The sequence below is a fragment of the Ictalurus punctatus genome, chromosome 22, assembly GCF_001660625.3.
Source record: "Ictalurus punctatus breed USDA103 chromosome 22, Coco_2.0, whole genome shotgun sequence".
NCBI lineage: Eukaryota > Metazoa > Chordata > Actinopteri > Siluriformes > Ictaluridae > Ictalurus > Ictalurus punctatus.
In genome coordinates, this window is record NC_030437.2 from 8,330,102 (window position 1) to 8,349,708 (window position 19,607).

General features: G+C 38.4%; 1 protein-coding gene across 2 annotated transcripts; it reads right to left on the minus strand.

Annotated features, from left to right (window-relative positions):
- Positions 1 to 4,057: 4,057 nt before the first annotated feature.
- olfm1a (olfactomedin 1a) lies at positions 4,058 to 16,638 on the minus strand. 2 transcript variants are annotated; one of them, XM_017452594.3, is made up of 6 exons: positions 16,193 to 16,638; positions 12,003 to 12,152; positions 11,573 to 11,728; positions 10,013 to 10,232; positions 7,227 to 7,333; positions 4,058 to 5,651 (listed from the first exon to the last, which is right to left on the minus strand). In XM_017452594.3, exons 1-6 carry the CDS (start codon positions 16,256 to 16,258, stop codon positions 4,983 to 4,985), a joined length of 1,368 nt encoding a protein of 455 aa, XP_017308083.1. In that variant the 5' UTR covers positions 16,259 to 16,638; the 3' UTR covers positions 4,058 to 4,982. The 2 variants fall into 2 exon arrangements, with proteins under 2 accessions (XP_017308083.1, XP_017308082.1); XM_017452593.3 differs by lacking the exon at positions 16,193 to 16,638 and adding an exon at positions 13,551 to 13,950.
- Positions 16,639 to 19,607: the final 2,969 nt, after the last annotated feature.

The following is a 19,607-nucleotide window of genomic DNA, read 5'->3' on the forward strand; positions in this document are numbered from 1 at the left end:
CTGGAACACTGGGCTTGAAGCTAGAATAAACCAGTCCATCACAGGGCACTTCCCCCATCTCCCTAGCACACACCCCACCCACACACACACACACAAAATTCACATGCTCATGTGTACCTAGGGGAAACCCAGGTAGACATGAGAACACACACAGAAACTCCACACAGACAGTAATGTGAGCTTACGATTGAACAAGGGACCTGAAGGTGTTAACGCCAGTACATGACTTTAATATGAAACGTACCATTAAAATAAATAATAATTATTAATATGGGTTACAGTGATATGTGTTTATGAAGCATTTACAGGCTTTTCAGTGTGGACAGGTCTGGATGATCCCAGCAGTCTTATGCCTGACATCTTCAATGAGCTGCTTCAGTCTTTGTGTTTGTAAGGTCTGTTACCCCCAGCACTTTCCCCAATACAGAGCTGGACCAGGAAATAAGGGGCAAAAATAGCATAGAGCAGATGCTCAGCTTTCTGAAAGCCATTATCAGTCATAGGCGAGGTGTTGCTCTGGGGCTGCTGCAGAGGTATGTGCAGACACTGTAGGTCTGAAGAGAGGGGGGATGGTAAGAATAAGGTGAGATAAGCATGAAAAACCATAATACATTTACAACGACTCTCTGGATTTGTAATCACATCAGCATTCATGCAGACGTGAGATGCTGTTGAGTAATCAACTGTTACCCATTTCTCTGAAGTGGGCTTTCTTCTTGCATTGACATTTTTTGTTTGATTGAAAATATTGCATGGAAATAGTATTTTACAAAATGTTATGAATGTTCTTGCACTGTTTAATTTTCCTTAAAGCTTGCAGATTTGTCACTGATAGCAGCGATTAGATTTAAACCTCATATATTCATTAGCAGTGGGTGAATTTTTACCTCAGGTGTAAGTGCCAGACATGGTAAGGTACTTAGAGTGGTTTGAAACATCTGGAGTGTAAAATCATTACACACGAGAAAGATGGTGATAGGAACTGTAAGGTGATTATATTCTTTGTTAAGAAAATGTTTGGCTTTGGTTTAAATTTTAATGGAATTCATGTTCCTTGTGGAGTAATGCAAGAACAAATATCTAAATTGAAGTCAAAATAGAAGGTAATGTTTATTGAAGCATAAAATGTGCATAAAAGATTGGTTACTATAAAAAGTGATTTGTGATGTAAAAGTGAATTGCATCTGATAATTTGTGAATTTAATTAATAGAGGGCAGATATGAAAACACACAGCATAGCTGCTTTGTAAGCTTTAGAAGCAAATACATCAGATGGCTAGAACATCCTATGAAAATACAGTTAAAGCAGCAGTTAAAAGCAAACCCAGCCATGTGGGAATAGAACGAGAGGATTCAGAGAGTGGGTGGGGGTGGTTGGTATGAAGGGTGGAAACAGCAGAGGAAGACATTACATGCTGTCCAAGTCTAAAATATAAATGCACATTTAGGATGTCTACAGGGACAACCAGCCACTGTCTTAGCTTTCTGATGACTTTACAGTTGTGCACCTCTTTCTCGCATCCATCATTCACTGGCATACAACCAGATTTTACTGAAATAACCCAGCTTTTGAAATACAGAGCTGAACAACAGATAAGTGAGCAGCTGTGTTTTTCTGCTTGATAAGCTTGATAGAACATAAGAACATTTTCAGCTTGACTGGAAATTACAGAGATTAAATATCAGTCCAGTTGTTTTCATTTAAAAGGTCAGAGAGTGGATGAATAAAAGCACTGATTATATAATCCACAAGCATTTTTCACAGTAATGAATTTCGCCTCCAGGGAACATAATGACTTATTGGCTCCAGTTTCATGGTCAGAACACCATCTGCACCTCTAAAGTAATGATTATGGGGCAGACTTACTAATGTTTCTGTTGTTGCAAACCTTATTTCAGTGTTAAAAACTGCACGTATGATTTGTTAAACAGGTGCATAAGACTTCTATCACTTAGGATAAGTTCAAGTCATTTATGCTTTGTGCATATGTCTCTTTGAATAGGAAAACAATGAGCACAAAATACTAGACAGATTATTGTAATGGGCCACTTTTTCTGGTTTATCAAAGTTAATAGTAATTACTGACTTTGTCCTAGACTCCATTTAAAGGTGGGGTAAATAAAGTTTAAGCCAGAACATTTTGTTGTAATTCTCTTTACACTCTGGCAGCTGACATTAAGATATCTGCTCAGAGGAAAAACTACAGTCTCTGTGGTGCTGGCTCTGTAAATGGGAGTAAAAAACAAATGAAATCATTGGCTATACCTGTAACACCTGTTAAAAGCTGCAATAGCTGTTGCTCAGAAGAGACATCAGTTTCTACCAAGACAACATGCTTGAAAAGACTTTTGAACACATATCGATTGTATTTATTGACCAAAGAATTCATTGCCGTTGTCATCTCTGCTCCAGGGTCCCTGGTTCGATCCTGAGCTCAGGTTGCTGGCTGTGTAAGTTTGGCATGTTCTCCTTGTGTCTGGATGAGTTTCTCCTGGGTTCGCTAGGTCCCCCTCCCCCTCCCCCTCCCCTCTCTTAATTGCTGCTTAGGTGTGAATGAGTGAGTGCAATGTGTCCTGTGATTGAGGGTGTATTCTCGTCTAATGCCATGACCCTGACCAGGATAAAGTGGTTACTGAGAATGACGGACTAAATAAATAAATGTCTGCCAAGTGGCCCTGTAAGGAATTTATTCAAAAAAGAATTGGAGTGTGTGCCAAATTCACTTTCCCTTTCTGGTCTCGAGTTTATTACATTTTACTGCCCTCTTAGTTCTGATGTCTCTTCTGCAACTAGTTCAAAACCACATACAGCTTCCAGATAATCAGTTTCAAACCAACATGCAAAAAAAGGGGTTTATATGGCACCCTTCTTTGGGTATGATGCTCCTCTGTATCCATTTGCATACTGGTTCTTAGTAGAACCCTTTAAATTGCCCCCTTAGCAAAAATGCAGGTTAAAACATAATTAGAGCTTTTCTTTCTAAATATGCATCTAAGAGGGTAACTACTTCAGTATGGAGGTTGCAGTAAGGATGTTATTTAAAGCCTGTATTATTTCTGTTGGTGAGACTGAAGACTACTTCTGAAAGGTCACTCTGATGATGAAGTCTAGAACTCCAGTCCTGATTGAAATTATGTATGTTGGCTGAGATTAAGACCCATGTCATATTTCAATCAAAACCTTATATAAAATGCAGCAAAGGCCTATATATTACCCTAGTCTTTAAGAAAATGTTACAGTGTAATAAGGACTGTTGTTACTGGGTGAAATGTTTATTTACCATTCGTGGCACTGAAATGATGAAACTTTCTTTCGGGAAATATTCTGCTCATCACTTTTAATACAAAGAAAACAAGAAATGAATGCTGTGGGTCCGAATGCTTTAAGACTAAACAATCACCTTATGTAAAGCTGTATTTTCTCTAGATGTCAAAATGCTATATAATACCGCAGAAGATGGGTAATATCCAACAACCTTAGAATTCTGCTGAAGCTGCACTTTTTCTGATGATTCTTTTGTTAAAAAGAAACAGAAAAACCCATTTAAATCTGAGAATTGCTGCCAAGAAAGCTGGACGCTTTTACAGGCTGCTACTGTGTTCCACTAGTAAAAATTGATGCTCACTTTGCTGTAGCACAGGAAGTCTGGACAATTCAATTTTATTTAGCCTTTAGGGTACCGAATATGGCTAATGAGCCACTTTGTCTTACACGGCACAGCCTGGGTATGTTTCCTGATCAGCTGTTTCCCCGTGGTCTAACAGATGAGGTCATCACATTCTGGCGCCAGCTGCTAGAAGAATTAATTCAGGTTAGTCATTTTTATATCAGACTTTTCAGGTTAATCCATACATCCCCTGAGATTTTGGGGCTCACTTTGAAATTAGATTGAGATCTTTCATCTCCAAATTAGACATGACTATGATTTTTTTTTTCTAATGCTTGTTTAGACTAATTTTTTTTGTTTATTGTGCTAGATACATGTTTTTGGCAATAGTGCTTCATTATTTATTTATGCAAACACTCATTTATTTCCTAGCCATGACAAGGCACCTGTAAAATAAAGACTGGTTTTATTGATATCAATCACATTGCAGATACAACACATATGCAAGCGCAACAGTTTTAGATGCCACCATCAATCTCTTCTAAACTACGAAGACAGTTGATATGTGAAGTCAATTTTGAAATACAATCAAAGTATAGACTGCTATCTCATAAATACATTTTTGATACATTCTATTGTAATACTTTTTTTCTGACATATATATTGTTTTGATAAATTCCTTTTTTTTTTGTTACATTCCAAACTACCAAATAAAAACTTTAAATTCTATGGAAACAATTTTAGATGCACAGTTAATGTCAATGAAAAGTAGACATAAATAAAACACAGCAAATAATGTAAACCCATTGCTAATCTACTCTCCTTTTCATATACATGTGCCATATTACTGAGAAATACATACATCCATGTGAACCTCAGTGTTATCAAATGTCCATGCAAAACTTGAGAAAATCAAAACAGTACATACAACCACAACGATATTGTATTTTTTAACACGGTTCCTCCAACAGTCAGTGCCTTCATATCTTTAGTTGGTGTTGAAAGGTTATCGATTGCTTTTGATACAAAGGCTATGATTGTGTAAATAAACAGTAATGTCTTCCTTTCTGCACCTACTTCCCCTCTCTCCCTCTCTCTGCCAATAGGATGCTTTATTTCATATTCATAGACAAAGCTGTACAAGTACTCTGTGATACAAAATTCAGAACACAATCAAAGAAAGTGTGACCTCAGTGTCCAAATATTAAAAAAGAAAGGCATAACCTTTTGGCAGCTGTTTATATCATTGCCTAATATTACTTTGAATAGATTTTGACGTCTTCTTTTATTGAACAATCACTGGTTATTTTTCTACTCTTCAGTACTTCTTCTGATCTACATCTCAAGTGGCTTGAGAAGTCACTCAGACAGGGTCTACTCAGAGCGGATAAGGTGGTACAGAGTTACATTGTACAGAACCTGGTGTCCATTGTTCCACGCATACAGTGCTCTGTCCTTTGGGTTGTAGTCCAACATAGAGATGTGCGAATACTTGTTCTGGAAAGGGATGTCGATGTACTCATAGGTGGAGGAATTGGTGTGGAAGGCATAATAGACCTTTGTTCCTCCAGAGTAGCCGTTTGTTACATAGAGAGTTCCACAGATCATAAAAGCCTCCCCTGCACTCCTTTTTGGGTGGTTAGTGGTCCAACTCTTGATTACCTGCAATGTAATTGGGTTTAACTTGCTGATGACGATGTTCCCTGCATTCTGATTGGTGGCATACACTGCCCAAAGTCCTCCTTCATCCACCATCAGATCAATATCAGAATGGCCACCCCAGGAATAGTGGTAGCGGTTGTTGAAGCCAGCATAATCCAGCTGGCTGGACTTACTGATCATGGACGTCTTGATGTCAAACTTAATGATAGTGTGGCTCTGGAACTTGTTGAAGTAAATGGAGCCATTGTAGACCACCTGACCTGTGCCAGACCAAGGATGAGGGAGCCGATGAGAGGTGAAGTTATCTGAGTTCATGAATTCCGCCATGGATGGATACTCACGTACAAAGCGGTTGTTATGGTACCCGTCCATGTAATAAACCTGATGGTGGAAAAACAGCATGGTCATCAAATTGCTATGAATCACACTACAGAGATAGACTCTCAAACCCAAATACTATGACAACCAATTATCTTTAGCATTGAGCCAGATTACATTCAAATAAAGATAATATATATCTGTATCTATCTATCTATCTATCTCTCTTTATATATATATATATATATATATATATATATATATATATATATATATATATATATATATATATATATATATATATATATATAAATATATGCTGTGGAGATTTGCCCATGCAGAAACAAGATCATTACAGTGAGGTCAGACCCTGATGTCAGGTGAGGAGGCCTGGTGTGCAGTCAGCTTTCCAGTTTATCCCAAAGGATATTCTAGTGGGGTTGAGGTCAGGGCTCGGTACAGGACACTCGACTTCTTCCATACCAGCCTTGGCAACACAATGTTTTCATGGACCTTGCTTTGTGCACAGGTGCTCTGTCAGGCGTATACATACTTTTGGCCATATAGTGTATAACCTCTTACTTTGGTCTAGTTCCCCATTGCCGTATTGGCTTGAAATTGCATTTGCACAAGTCCACTGTTTCTTTAATGAAACTGGACATTAGCGATCGGGTTGGTAATTTTGAAAGTGATGTAGGTTTGGTGAGAAATGTATGCAATCCAGGAATCAATACTGAATCAATACTGAGCGCCCAGTTTTCCCGGGATAGGTTCCAGATCCACTGGGACCCAGACCAGGATAAAGTGGTTACTGAAGATGAATGAATGAATGAATTAATTAATTTACTGATGAACTATGTATTCAAATATTATTATTAACTAATTTACACAATCCTAATTTTGTATCCTAACATGATAATCAACCTTAATTGAGATAGGTGTTCTTTTAACCTTTGTTGAAAGAGTTGTGTCTTTTAAGTTGATGGGCAACATTCTCACCCTTCATCAGTCAGTTAAAACAGGCACTTTTCTATTAGATCTTACTCTCGGAGGAGTTAAAATACCTACAGGCTCACCGCAGGCTATTTGCTTTGAAGTGATGTATTAATATATGAAAAGGGCTTAGATTAGTTCTCAACCTCCCTACTGATATTTAACAAAGAGTTATGAGTAGTCCATGTTCAGTAAATTGCAAAAAGTTAAAAGAGGGAACACTAAAAAGCCCTGGCAAAAACAGCCTTGGAAGATCTATTTGGATATATATTAATAAACATATAAACTAACAAAAAAAAAACAACAACTGCAGTATGTGAAGCACTGACACAGGTGCTCATTTACTGGGCAATGGGAATGATTCTGCTGCTGAGTTAATGATATCTTTTGAGATTTATACCAAACATTTGCATCTAAATGAGCCTTAGTAAAATAGGTCCAGCCACAGAATGCTCAGAACAATATATAATGTTGGGACAAACAAGCATGCTGATAAGGGGCAAAAAAGTACATTTAGACCTAAAACTGCAGTATCATGCATCAGCTGTAAATCAAGGGCACAGTGCAATGTTAATGCAATTCACCTTCTGCTTTAAACTCTTTATTGTTCCTTTGAAACATTTACATGGAACATTTTTTACTTACCCTGGTGTCACCATCAGGGGCAAGGGGATCAGTCATCCATGAGCCGTATCTTGATCCAGATGTCTTAATAGTGACAGGGTCACTTATTCCTGTTAGTTTTCCACATGCTGCAAATAATAAGTAAAATTACTGAAAATTATATGAGTGAGACCATTAAGTGCTATGTGCAGTGTGGAATATTATCTCCCTATCCCTCTCTGTCTCCCTAACTCACTCACTCACTCACTCACTCACACTCTCACACACACACACACACACACACACACACACACACACACACACACACACACACAATGGAACACCCTTGAGCGTCAGGATCAGATTCTTTGTTTCACTAGTGGTTTCAGCCATCCTTCCATGGCTGAAAATAAACTCCACTTGTCATTATTTCTCTCCCTCCTCATATGAAATCCGTAGGGAGCACCAGACACTGCATTCTCTTACCAAACCTCCATTTTTAGCCCTTACACTACTTCCCCTCTGCAGCATTTTTGTGCTCATCAGTGAAACATTATCTGTATAGCTTGGCTTAAATAAACCTTTATTGCCACCAATTCAGACCAGTGATTTAATTTTTTTTGCTCTGTTATTGCTATATAGGTATAGGTATAGATATTCACCAAACAGGGTAAAATATAATGAATGCATGCTGTCAAATTTATACTATGTGGTGAAATGACTTATATGTCACCCTGACATGTAGTAAATCATTTTACAACACATTGAATAAAATAGTTGACTATAGCATAGAGTGTAATATAGTGTAACACAATGCACTATACAATGTGCACCAGCAATCTGTTATTATTGACCAGTGTAATCCCATAATCTATGAAATTTTGTGTGTGGGGGCAGGAGGGAGGGGGGGTAGGTTTGGGATTGAGGGTTTTACTTTTGCAAACATGACCCATTTTCAAGCAGTGCTCTATGGAATTTAATATTTAATATATAAATTTTTAGATATTCATCACAGATGGGCAATCCCTGGAAGACTGATGTACAAATGTTGGCTAATAGGCCTATGTGGTACAAAAGAGAATTATGACCAGCTTTTTTGCTAAGATTTCAGAGCATGTCTAACTAAACACAGCCCATTAAAATAGTAGGTCAAAAGATACAGGACTTAACCAGTGAACATGTTGATGTAATTATTCTGTAATGTGCTGTAAACAAGATTGAGGTCTTGTCCTTTTATTTTTTTAGTTTTAATAATATTGCCCTGTAAAATCACTCATTTATATACTATATGGGTCAGACAAGTACACTGTATTTCAAAGGACCATAACTCCTCATGAATAGAATTTTTTAAAAATGAACAAAAAATGAAAGGGGGGCATTATTTCCTACCCACCATATTACTACAATGGTTCTTTGAATGGTCAATAGTTCTAGTCTCTAAATGGGAACCAATCTGTTGTATGGGAACCTTAAGGGCTCCCATAGACTGATAATTGAAAAACCCTTTGAGTACAAATCATATAACTGCAAGCAAATTAGTACCTAGGTCTTGTGTTTATATAATCTCAGTTCGCACTAGCTCTTGTTTAAGAGCTGCTTGGTATTTGTGATTGCATGTATAGACTCCATTATATTGTGTGTGTGTGTGTGTGTGTGTGTGTGTGTGTGTGTGTGTGTGTGTGTTTTTGTGTGTGTGTGTGTGTGTGTTTTTGTGTGTGTGTGTGTGTGTGTTTTTGTGTGTGTGTGTGTGTGTGTGTGTGTTTTTGTGTGTGTGTGTGTGTGTGTGTGTGTATCTAAACTAATGTAAAAAAAGATAAATTACATCTTGCACAGGAAATAATTGTGTATCCCAGTTAAGATAAACAACCCAAATATATCATTAACCATCCTGTTCACAGGGGAAATTGTATGATTAACTCCTCTTTCATTCTTTTTACTTTGTAATTTTGTGCACAAAAAATCCTATTTACTTTTAAATGAATCTTCTATTCCCAGAACAGTTTGTGTTAATTGGAGGATGAGCCCATGTCTTATTGCACCATCTGATCCATTAAGGTCTCCAGAAGTCCTTTATTTATATATGGTCATTTATTTTTTGTACTTCTGTGAAAGTATCCTATTTGCTATTAAATGAATCCCGTATTCCCAGAGCAGAAATGGAAGATCTGTATGTGTTTAACAGCACCATCTGATCCATCCTCCCCCAACTGCATTAAGGTTTTATGTCCAGAAGTCCTTGACTTATTCATTATGGCAGTTTGATACTCATCAGTTCATGCTAGGTGTGAAAAAAACAGTTCCATCACTCAAGGTCAGGCCAAAGACTGTCTGAGACTGAGGAGGACAATGGCATTCATGTATTATGAAAATTGCTTTTTTTATTTAATCAAATGTACACTTATGTCATGATAAATTTTGGTATATGTCTCCTAAAATTCTATTGTACCCATGTATGGCAAAAAGTATTATATTTAGCACTGAACTATAACATCTTTTGTATCAACAGTTTTTATGCTACTTAGGAATATTTGCTTGCTACATACTCATCGTAACTACTTTTTTCTATTCTGTTCAAAAAGCATTTAAACTTACCTGTGTGTACTTTGCTCATTAGTATTAATCATAATCCATCTTAACCATATTTAATAATCAACAAGTATCCTGCTTAGCATGTGCTGAAACATGTATGCTTGTGCATCTGTGTTTAAAAGCTCAGTTACATCTATTTGTGCCAATATATCTGACTAATGTGAGCCCAACAGATTATATATCTGACTAATGTGAGTTTAACGAGAGGGTGTTGATGTTAGTGCTCAAACTCAGCCTACCTAATTTTTGCATGCATGCACGAAGCCTCTCCTCAAGATTTGACACCCTGCTGTGGAGCTCCTCGTAGTCATAGGCTCCGATCTCCTCCTGCAGCTCGCTTAGCACTGACGTCAGATTCTTGACCTCCTCTTTAAACTGCAATACCAATTTTGCATCGGCCTTGTATTCCTCCAACACTGGTATCATTGGCCTAAGTTCCTCCATTTTCGCTTTTATGGCCTGTAAGGTTAAAATAGGCTTGGTTCAGTAGGCATGTGTGCAACCGTCTTGTCCAAACACCTATCTGGCCCTAACATTCCCTCTCTGTCTATCCTAGCCCGAGTGCAATGTGTGCCTAACACAGATGTGGGATATGACATATTGAAAGAATCATAAAACAACTCCTCAGTACACAAAGAACAATTGGCAAAACTCCTTTATTTTTCAATGTTTAAAATGCAATGTCTTAAGTGATTACATGCTTTGCATCACATACAACATTGTTTACTCGTTACTTTGTTCCCCTGGTAACAAAATGTGCATTAACAAACCTGAATGAGGAAAGACACGGAAGAAATTCACCATAACATAAATAAATATCTAGAAATGGAATGCTTCTACAATGGCATGCACAGAAAGAGCGCAACATGAAGCTTTAAAAGTGCTTATTGGCTTAAAATAAACTAAATGGTGCAAAGGTTCAGTAGACCAGCTCAGGATTACAATGGGATTGAACTTGCTCTTCAGTCTCTGCAGCTTTGATATTCATAATTCATAATTTTAGCCCTGCAAGCAAGAAAACGAGAAACTGTTGAATAGCTAACTCGCTAGCCTGTCTGAAACATAAACACACACTATACCCAGATACATGTGTATTCACAAGACAACATAACATTAACATAAAAATGGGTGAAAGATGCAGCATGCAAATAGACATAACAAGAATCGCTGTGCAACTGTGCAAATAATTGTGATAATGACTGTGGTAATTAATTAAAATAATTTCTACATCAAACATAGCCAGTGAGGCTATAAATAACGCTAATATTTAAACAGGATTAAAGCCTCATTAAAGATTCATAAGGCACTATGGAGGACACAGAGGACTTCTTAGGAGGAGTGCCTCAGAAGAAGTGCTTATGTCTTCCATAATTTACTCTGCACTTAAATAAATAAATATATTCTGTAGCTAAAATACCACATTTGTACATGCTCTGTACATGCAGAAGTAAACAGCTAAAGGTTGAGGTTTGAGGATCATGATGATATTTGAATACAAATGAGCAGGCCTTTCATGCAGATTAATTATGAGGGCTATGTTTTAAATTTGTGCTCCAGGAAACTGGTGAAGCTAAACATGTTCTCTCCCTGCATGATTTATTTATTTTCCAATATAAACCAATTAATCTTAAGCATATTAATATAAAAAGTATTCTATTATTATATTAAAATTATTTAGAAATAAAGCAAATTAAAGCAGGGAAATATCGACAGCTGTTAAAATACAGACACCTGTCAGACTAAAAATGGAATCAATAAGCCTGAAAGAATGGATGGGTGAACACATTATCTTGCCATACCTTGTATTGCTTTGCAATATTTTGCTTGTGGTTCTCCTCCACCTGTTTGAATTTAGTCTCCAGGCCACGCAGCTGCACCTCCATTCGATGAACGTACTGCAGGTCTTTCTGTGTCCTCTCGTCCAAAGTCTGGATTGACTGGGTCATGTTCTGTACCTGGTGGAATGGTGGAAATAAATGAGAAAATGAACATGGTCCATGAACATCAGGGAAGCATTTTGTACCTGGGAGCAATGCCAAGTTTGTAGCTCTCAGCAAAATATTCACAGTGCTTTACATAATAAGCAAGTACTGGAAGGTCATTTCAGATAAATTTGTGCAAGAAGGTCTAATATGTGTGTGCTTGTGTGTGTGTGTGTGTGTGTGTGTGTGTGTGTGTGTGTGTGTGTGTGTGTGTGTGTGCTATACTGATTATGAATGTAAAGGTTACTTTTTCAAGGAGCTGTCTCAGCTGCTTAGTCCTGGCATCCCGCGAGCACATGGTCTGCTGAGGAGCCACCACGGTGCACACACACCTGCCCTCACTGTCCTGTGCTGAGCTGTACACCTGCCACGACTCCTCCGGGTTCGCAGGCAGCACCTGGCCATAGCAGACAACAAACAGACAAACAGACAAACGAGGTCAGTGAGAGAGACTTCAGAGTCACGCCAGAGGATCTGCGCCCAATCCCTACATTTTACTTCTTTAAAAGAGGACACAATATGCATGTCTCCGCATTAATCTGTGCTCCTACAAAGAACACAACAAGACATTTCACTTATGTCATCACGTTGGACTTGTGCCATGTGCAACTGATGATACATTCACACAAGCTGAATACTGTTTTCCCCAGAGAACTGCATGTACAAATGAAGGGTTCTCATACATATACAGCTCACAGCTGCTGGCTTCAGGAGTTTTCACGTGATGCGTTAATTCATAATCAGTTTTATTTCAAAAAGAATTTCATGATCTAAAAATTCCCTTCATGATCTTCATGTGAAATATTCCTCTGCATTTCTGCAATGAAGAAACTATCTTCTATATCCATAAGACAAGAGAATTTGATCAAACCAAAGGTGCAGCTTTTTAAAGTCAGTTTAATAACCTAATTATGGATTTATTAAACAATGTAATGAATATCTTTGAAGCCACAATCTTAAATCTAAAACTGTATAAAATGGATGGAGAAATGGATTGTAATCCATTTCAATAGACCTTTAAAGGAAGCCAACATCCTTTGAAACAGCACATTCGCGAAAGAACAGCGCATTTAAGCAGATATTTAAAAGAAGGTCTCCGCCCCTTAATTCTCACTCACTGATAAGCAGAAAACAGCGATTGCACTCTCATGTCATTATTGTAGACACATTTTGTGGTACTATTTGCAGACACCATATTGCCTGTTTGTTTGTTAAGAAATCCAATCATATTTTTCGTAAGGCAGGATTATGATTTAGGACAGCTCATTACACTGCTGATCGTGGTTTTCTCACAGTTCATGTTGAGCATGTCTTGATTATTTAATTCTCTACAAGTGCACTTACACGTTTAAACACCATAATTAGAATAATTCGAGATCTCCTGAGGCATAAAACCTGACCAAGATAGTAAGCGAGGAAATTCTTAAAGAAAGAAAATTTAAATGGTGTTGTGGCTCATCTCCAAATATATTCAAAGAAAGAAACAGAGATGACAATTAATCCACTGACATATTAAGCAATTGTATTGATAGCATTTCAGATATTTAAAAAAAAAAAAAAAAAAAAAAAAAAAAAAAAACAATTGGTGGAATGGGAAATGTCTTACAGCAACAAACTCAATTTAAGAATAACACTTAATTCTCTTTAATTAATTTCATTACAAATTCCATCCACATTCCCAAACAGAGTATTTCTGAAATTAGCACTACCCCCTGCACATATGCTCTTGTGATCATATGCCATTAGTCTGCTGTGCTCAGATGTGTGGAGCGTGATGTAAAGCTCGGTAACTCACAGCCATGCTACGGTCCGCTCCCGCAGGCGGAGCCGCCATCAGCCTGGTGGAGTTCAGGCCCACGAGCGAGGGCAGAGTCTGCGACATCCAGTTAGTGATCATGGCCATGGTGCTGAGCACAACGCCGATCTTCAGCAAGGCCAACGACATCTTTGCGCGCCTTTCTTTCTCTTCAAATCCTTCATTATACGCACTCCAGCGCGGCACGAATCTGCAACCCAGTGTTGCCCATCAAAGTTTGGTGGTGCATTTGAGCCCCGGCTGGGTACACAGTCGCTGCGGACATGACCGTTGATCTTTTCCTATGCTCTGAACACAGTGCTGTTGTGCGGATGCTCGCTGCTCGGGTTTGCTGACGCCTGTCCGCTCGCCTCGCCTTCTCCCTTCGAATAACGAGAACTGCGGAGACTCAGCGGAGCTTCTCATTGGTCCGCTGCCCACGCCCACCGCGCAGCTTATTAAATATTCATGAGGCTCTCCGACTATACGTGTATTTTTCCATGCATTACATACTGTTTATTCTAACATCTATAGGTGAACGTGACATTCTGAGTGCTTTGAAGCATTTTAGCCCTTACAGCAGCTTGTTTTAGACTAGGGTTAAAATACAGGAGGGCGAATAAATCACTTTTGATGATGCGCTTATAGTAATTATATTCAGTGTTCATTGTAAAATGGTGTGAATGATTCATAAGTTGCACACACTGACAACATCTGTTTTATTCTGATCACAGACATTGATCAATCCTGCAGCAGATTAATGACAAAAGACAACGATACAGAAAATTAAACAGTATTAAAAATGGCTATAATGATCAGTGTGTTGTAATTGTTTTAAATTTTCTATGGACTGTCAAATGCTCATTAATTACCAACTGCTAATTGTCCAGAGTGACAAGACAAGACATAAATTAGCCAATAGGGGGCAGTGCAAGTTTCCTTATCCATTTAAACCTGAGACCTCTGCTGATTAGTTTTTCAGCATAGTTTGTCAACACAATCACATCTTAATGGATTTGATTAGCACATAGTCAATAGTAACATTTTAGCATACTTTCCTTTTTATGGTTCTTTTTATATAGCTGATAAATGGTGGGACAGGGGTGTAACCAAGTTAATGTTTAATGATCAGTATTATAGATTAATTAACCAGTTAATAATGCACGGATCCAAGAAATGAATAGTCTGATAGGCTAAATGGAATAATAATGTAGTAAAAGTATAACTGTTTTTTTTTTTTTTTCAATTATTCCTAGTTTAAATCTGGGAACATAGCTGTCCACATGGTCACATAAGATGAACCTTCAAATGTCACCACTATGTCTCCTGCTCCAATTTATACATTAACATTTCACAAAAAAATGTCTTCAGTGGTGTATTTCCCCTTTAACCATGTCCTAAAATGTCACTGTAATTTACTCTTGAACCAATCATTAAATATATGAATGCTTTTATTTCTTTGCAGGATGCATTACAATCATACACATTATCCATTTGTGAGAAGCTTAAGATCTGAGCCTAACACGAAATGACATTTTTTCACTATATATGGCAGCATAGTTCACTGCATTAATCCACACTGAACGTGTTATTACTGACACATAAAAACTGGCTCCACGTACATTTTTGACATTCCATAAAATATATATATATATATATATATATATATATATATATATATATATATATATATATATATATATATATATATATATATTAATGTAGTATTGAGGAACTTGTCAATTCTGGTTTGTCATTTTAGAAGTTTATGATGTTCTACAGGATACAATACTGATTTACAACATAGGGTGTTGTTTTTTTTGTTGTTGTTGTTGTTTTTACTATTTTTGTATTATATATAACTTACCTACACAATTAAGGTGAGTTTAAATGAATATTTAGGAATTTTCCAGTCTGGCTTTTGGGCTGAGACTGGTGTTGTAATGTCTCTGTTAAAGAAAAAAAGCAATCTAGGACACACATTTAGTCTTCGGAGTCGAGGGAAGTGCAGCCTCACTGAGACCAGGCATAGTGAAGATTTATTGCTTTATAAAAGAAAGAGGATTATTTGGTCATATTGTTTAATATTGCATGAGCAGAGATTATTCCAACATACATCACTATTTTTCAGCATACATTGCTCACTACTTCACTATTTTAACCTGGAAAACGGAAAGCTGAAGGTTTCTCTCCCAAACAAATTAAAACTAAAAGGAATCTGTCTGCAAAGAATCGCCATGATGCTAGCATAACTCTACACACACACACACACACACACATACACACACACACAGTGTCCAGTGTGTTAATTTGTCCTGTATGTTCTGTGACAGGCAGAATTCGTGTCTCTAGGTTAGTCTGATATCTTTTCTGTTCATTCAGCACTGGGGATTTTGTTAAATGTGTAAATATGTAAATATTTTGTGTAAATATTATGTCTACGGGGTGTGACAGGCGGAGGTGCCCCAGCGATTACTGCTTTGAAATAGGCTTACCATCATAACTACTGCAGGTTTTCAAAAACATAATCTACCCAGTTATGATATGAGATTTGCAGTGGCAGATGTGGATTATTTCATGTCAGAACAATTAGCCTGTCCTACTTGGATAAGGGAGAAAGAAAATGGCGTTTATAAACCTACTTGAGTGAGTTCTGTTCCCATCAGCACGAGCAGGGTGAGACTCAGGAGCTTGCTTGCAGGCTGCATCTTCTCTTCGCCGGTGGCACCTGATCCAAAGCTATCGCATGCAGATCTACTTTAGCACAATCGTCCAGCTCTCTTTTTACACACCCGTCTTCGATATTTTCTTTAAGGATTCGATGTCAAAATAAGGAAAGGGATGAAATCAGGGTAGCGGAGCTGTCTTTTAGCATAGTTATCGCGTCTCGGTTTGCCGACGCGTCCTCGACCTGTTCCTCTGGCTGCTTCTGAAGACGACAAAAAAAGAAAGGAAAGCGCAAAAAAAGGAGGCACAATATTTATATATATATATTTACTTCATCGCTAGCAAAAGTTGGCTTCCTAATGCGAGAAGGGCAGGTGTGGGAGGCGAATTTGAGACGCGAGGAGCTAGCCGTGGTGCTGAACCGGAAGTGACACGAGAAGGCGTGGGAGAGTCAAGAGCGGCGGGGCGCGCGGGGCTTCGTCCAAACCGCATACTAAACCACTAAACACGACGCGGTATGGCCTAAGGCGGTGTGTTGTTTTGGACGGACATATGTAATTCGTAGCTCTCTGATATAGGCTAAAAATACATAGGATAAAGGCGCATGATCACGCTGACCATTTGCACACTGTTTTGATTAGCGGTTTTTGTGTAATGTTAATGTGTCGGGACGAACTAGATTGCTATGACGAATGCATCCTATTCGTAGAAGCGGTTACATTATTACACGCTTTTATCAAAATGAGGTCTAATAGTTACTGTACTGTACTCAATACTGCATAAAATGTTTGTTTTTTTCCTAGAGAGAGAGAGAGAGAGCGAGAGAGAGAGAGAGAGAGAGAGAGAGAGAGACCAACTCTTGGACATAGGCTATTTCCGACTTGCAGCTTGGTTGGACTTGCTCATTGTTGTAGATGCCCCTGCCTCTGATATGGAGTTCTCACCCTCCTGTTGTGTTGCATCTCCTATCTCACCAATTGAACAAATTACACCCAGAAGCAAAACTGTAACTCTTAGTGTCTTCTTCCCGAATATTACTAAAGCCTCCCTCAGAGGACAGTCTGACATCTCATACTGCAAATATATCCCGCAGGGACAAGAGAAGAACAAGAAAAGAAAGAGCAGAAGAAAATGCAAGAAGAATAAAGGATCATCAGGAAATGCTGATCATACATTACGTTTACATTGACAACGATAATCCAATATTAACCCGGTTAAGACAATACTCTGATTAAGAAACTACCATGTAAAAAGAAATTTTTAATCACCTTAATCCGATTGAGGTCATACTCGAAGTAAACACAAATCAAATTAAGACATGTGGAGTACTCCTGTTTAATCATATTATCGACGTGTATTACAGACATGTAAACACCTTAATCACATTATTAACGTCGTGTGAGAGTTTTCACCACATTTTGCAACAGGACATGTACACACACGGCAGTGCTCAACCGTTTTTATGGCAAACAAGAGAGCACAGCTGCATCCCAAATTAAATATTTAAATATTATTTAAAAAATTTTTTAATAAAAACACCCAAAACTGTATACAGTACCATAATGAAGACGAACTGTTTGTCTTTACGTGAAATTCTTGAGCGACGTCGGACGGCGTGGCGCGGTGATGTAATGACGTGTGCTGTTAATCGAACTATGTTCTATAACATGTAAAACGGGTACATGAAAGGAGTATTCTAAAAGTGACTCATGTAAACACATTAAACACAATATTGTCTTAGTCAGAGTAAGGTCAATAATTAGATTACTGTTGTCTATGTAAATGTAGTCACTGACAACTACCACACAATCCTGCAATATCTGAGTGCCCAGTAGATTGCTTTAGCTGCAGTGACTAGTCGACTTTGGAAGTGCCATGGAAATGTTCAGAAAAAGCAACCAGCACACAAGTCTGCTAACTGAGTGAAAAACCACTTCCTGAGCCATCATGTTCATGTCAACTGAATGAATACAAAGTGTTAAAATAACAAAGATGCTGTACTACTTTATGCTTGTATATGTGATATGAAAAAGTGCAAAGTGTTAGAATAACAAGTCACTGAGGCATTATGACACTAGCAGGTGGATTCAACAGGATATTGGAGGTTAACCTAACATCCTGTGTTCAGTGACTCAAACACACACACATATGCTTAAAGAAATGCTTATAAGAGGCATACTTATTTGTTTTTCTTTTCTGAAGGACAGCTCATAACCTGTCAACTTTTAACTTGTTTCTAAGGATACCAATGATTTTGACGTGAAGAATACAATGTACCTTGGTAATACTATATATTATGTGTGAAACTGTTTCTTCTTTGCCAACATATTCATGGTGAAGATTTACGCCATAGTTATTGTTAATTACTGTATTGACAATTGTTATCCTGCATGAAACTATTCTGCAATAAACCAAATCCACTTAGGTGGAGATTTGTAAACTTTAGAAGTGACTGGTGAGTCCTCTTTTTCTATGATAGACTAAGACTAGAGTTTATTATTTTCTTCATCAATTTGGACCGAAGAGTAAGCCTGAGGCTTAAGCCCACTCCTGCACCGGAGGCTCGGACCTCGACCTGAGTAAGTAACTGTCACAGTTTCAAGGCAGAGATGGATGCAAATGCAGATTCAATTTAATAACAATACAAACAAAACAGCATCTATACAACTTGTGACAAAAACACTAAGGCTAAGAATAAACATAAACCGAAGATCAAAAACACATCAACAGAAACGACAGCAAAGAAAGGCAAACATAAGACAAGGAATGCAGTGCAAACTGTGGCTATATACATGAGTGCTCCTTAACATGAATGAAGTTCAGGTGCAGGCGATCATGTGCCATGATGTTGTGGTGCAGTAGTTCTGGGACCTGTAGTTCAGAGTTCCTTCTCTGAAAACACTCCCTCCCCTGGCGGTCTTCCTCCGCATTGCAGAGAGACGACCTAATATCCCCGGCCTGGCTTGTATGTGGAGCGATGGATACTGCACAGCCAGCGGGAGATACAAAGTTCAAGGCAGAGCCCGAGGAGGAAGCGACATTCCCCATGATGCTAGAGGGGGGAGCGAAGTTCTCCATGAGGCCAGAGGGGGGAGCGAGGTTCTCTGCGAGGCCAGAGGGGGGAGTGATGCTCTCTGTGAAGCATGAGGGGGAAGCAATGTCCTCCATGGAGCAGAATGGGGGAGCAACATACGGTATGAAACAAGGAAAATGAGCAACGTCTTCAGCAGAGCATGGAGGCAGAGCGACGTCCTCAGCTGAGCAGGAAGGCAGAGCGACATCCTCAGCAGAGCAGGAAAGCAGAGTGACATCCTCAGCTGAGCAGGAAGGTGGAGCAACGTCCTCAGCTGAACAGGGAGGCTGAAGGACATTTTCTGTCGACACGGCAGG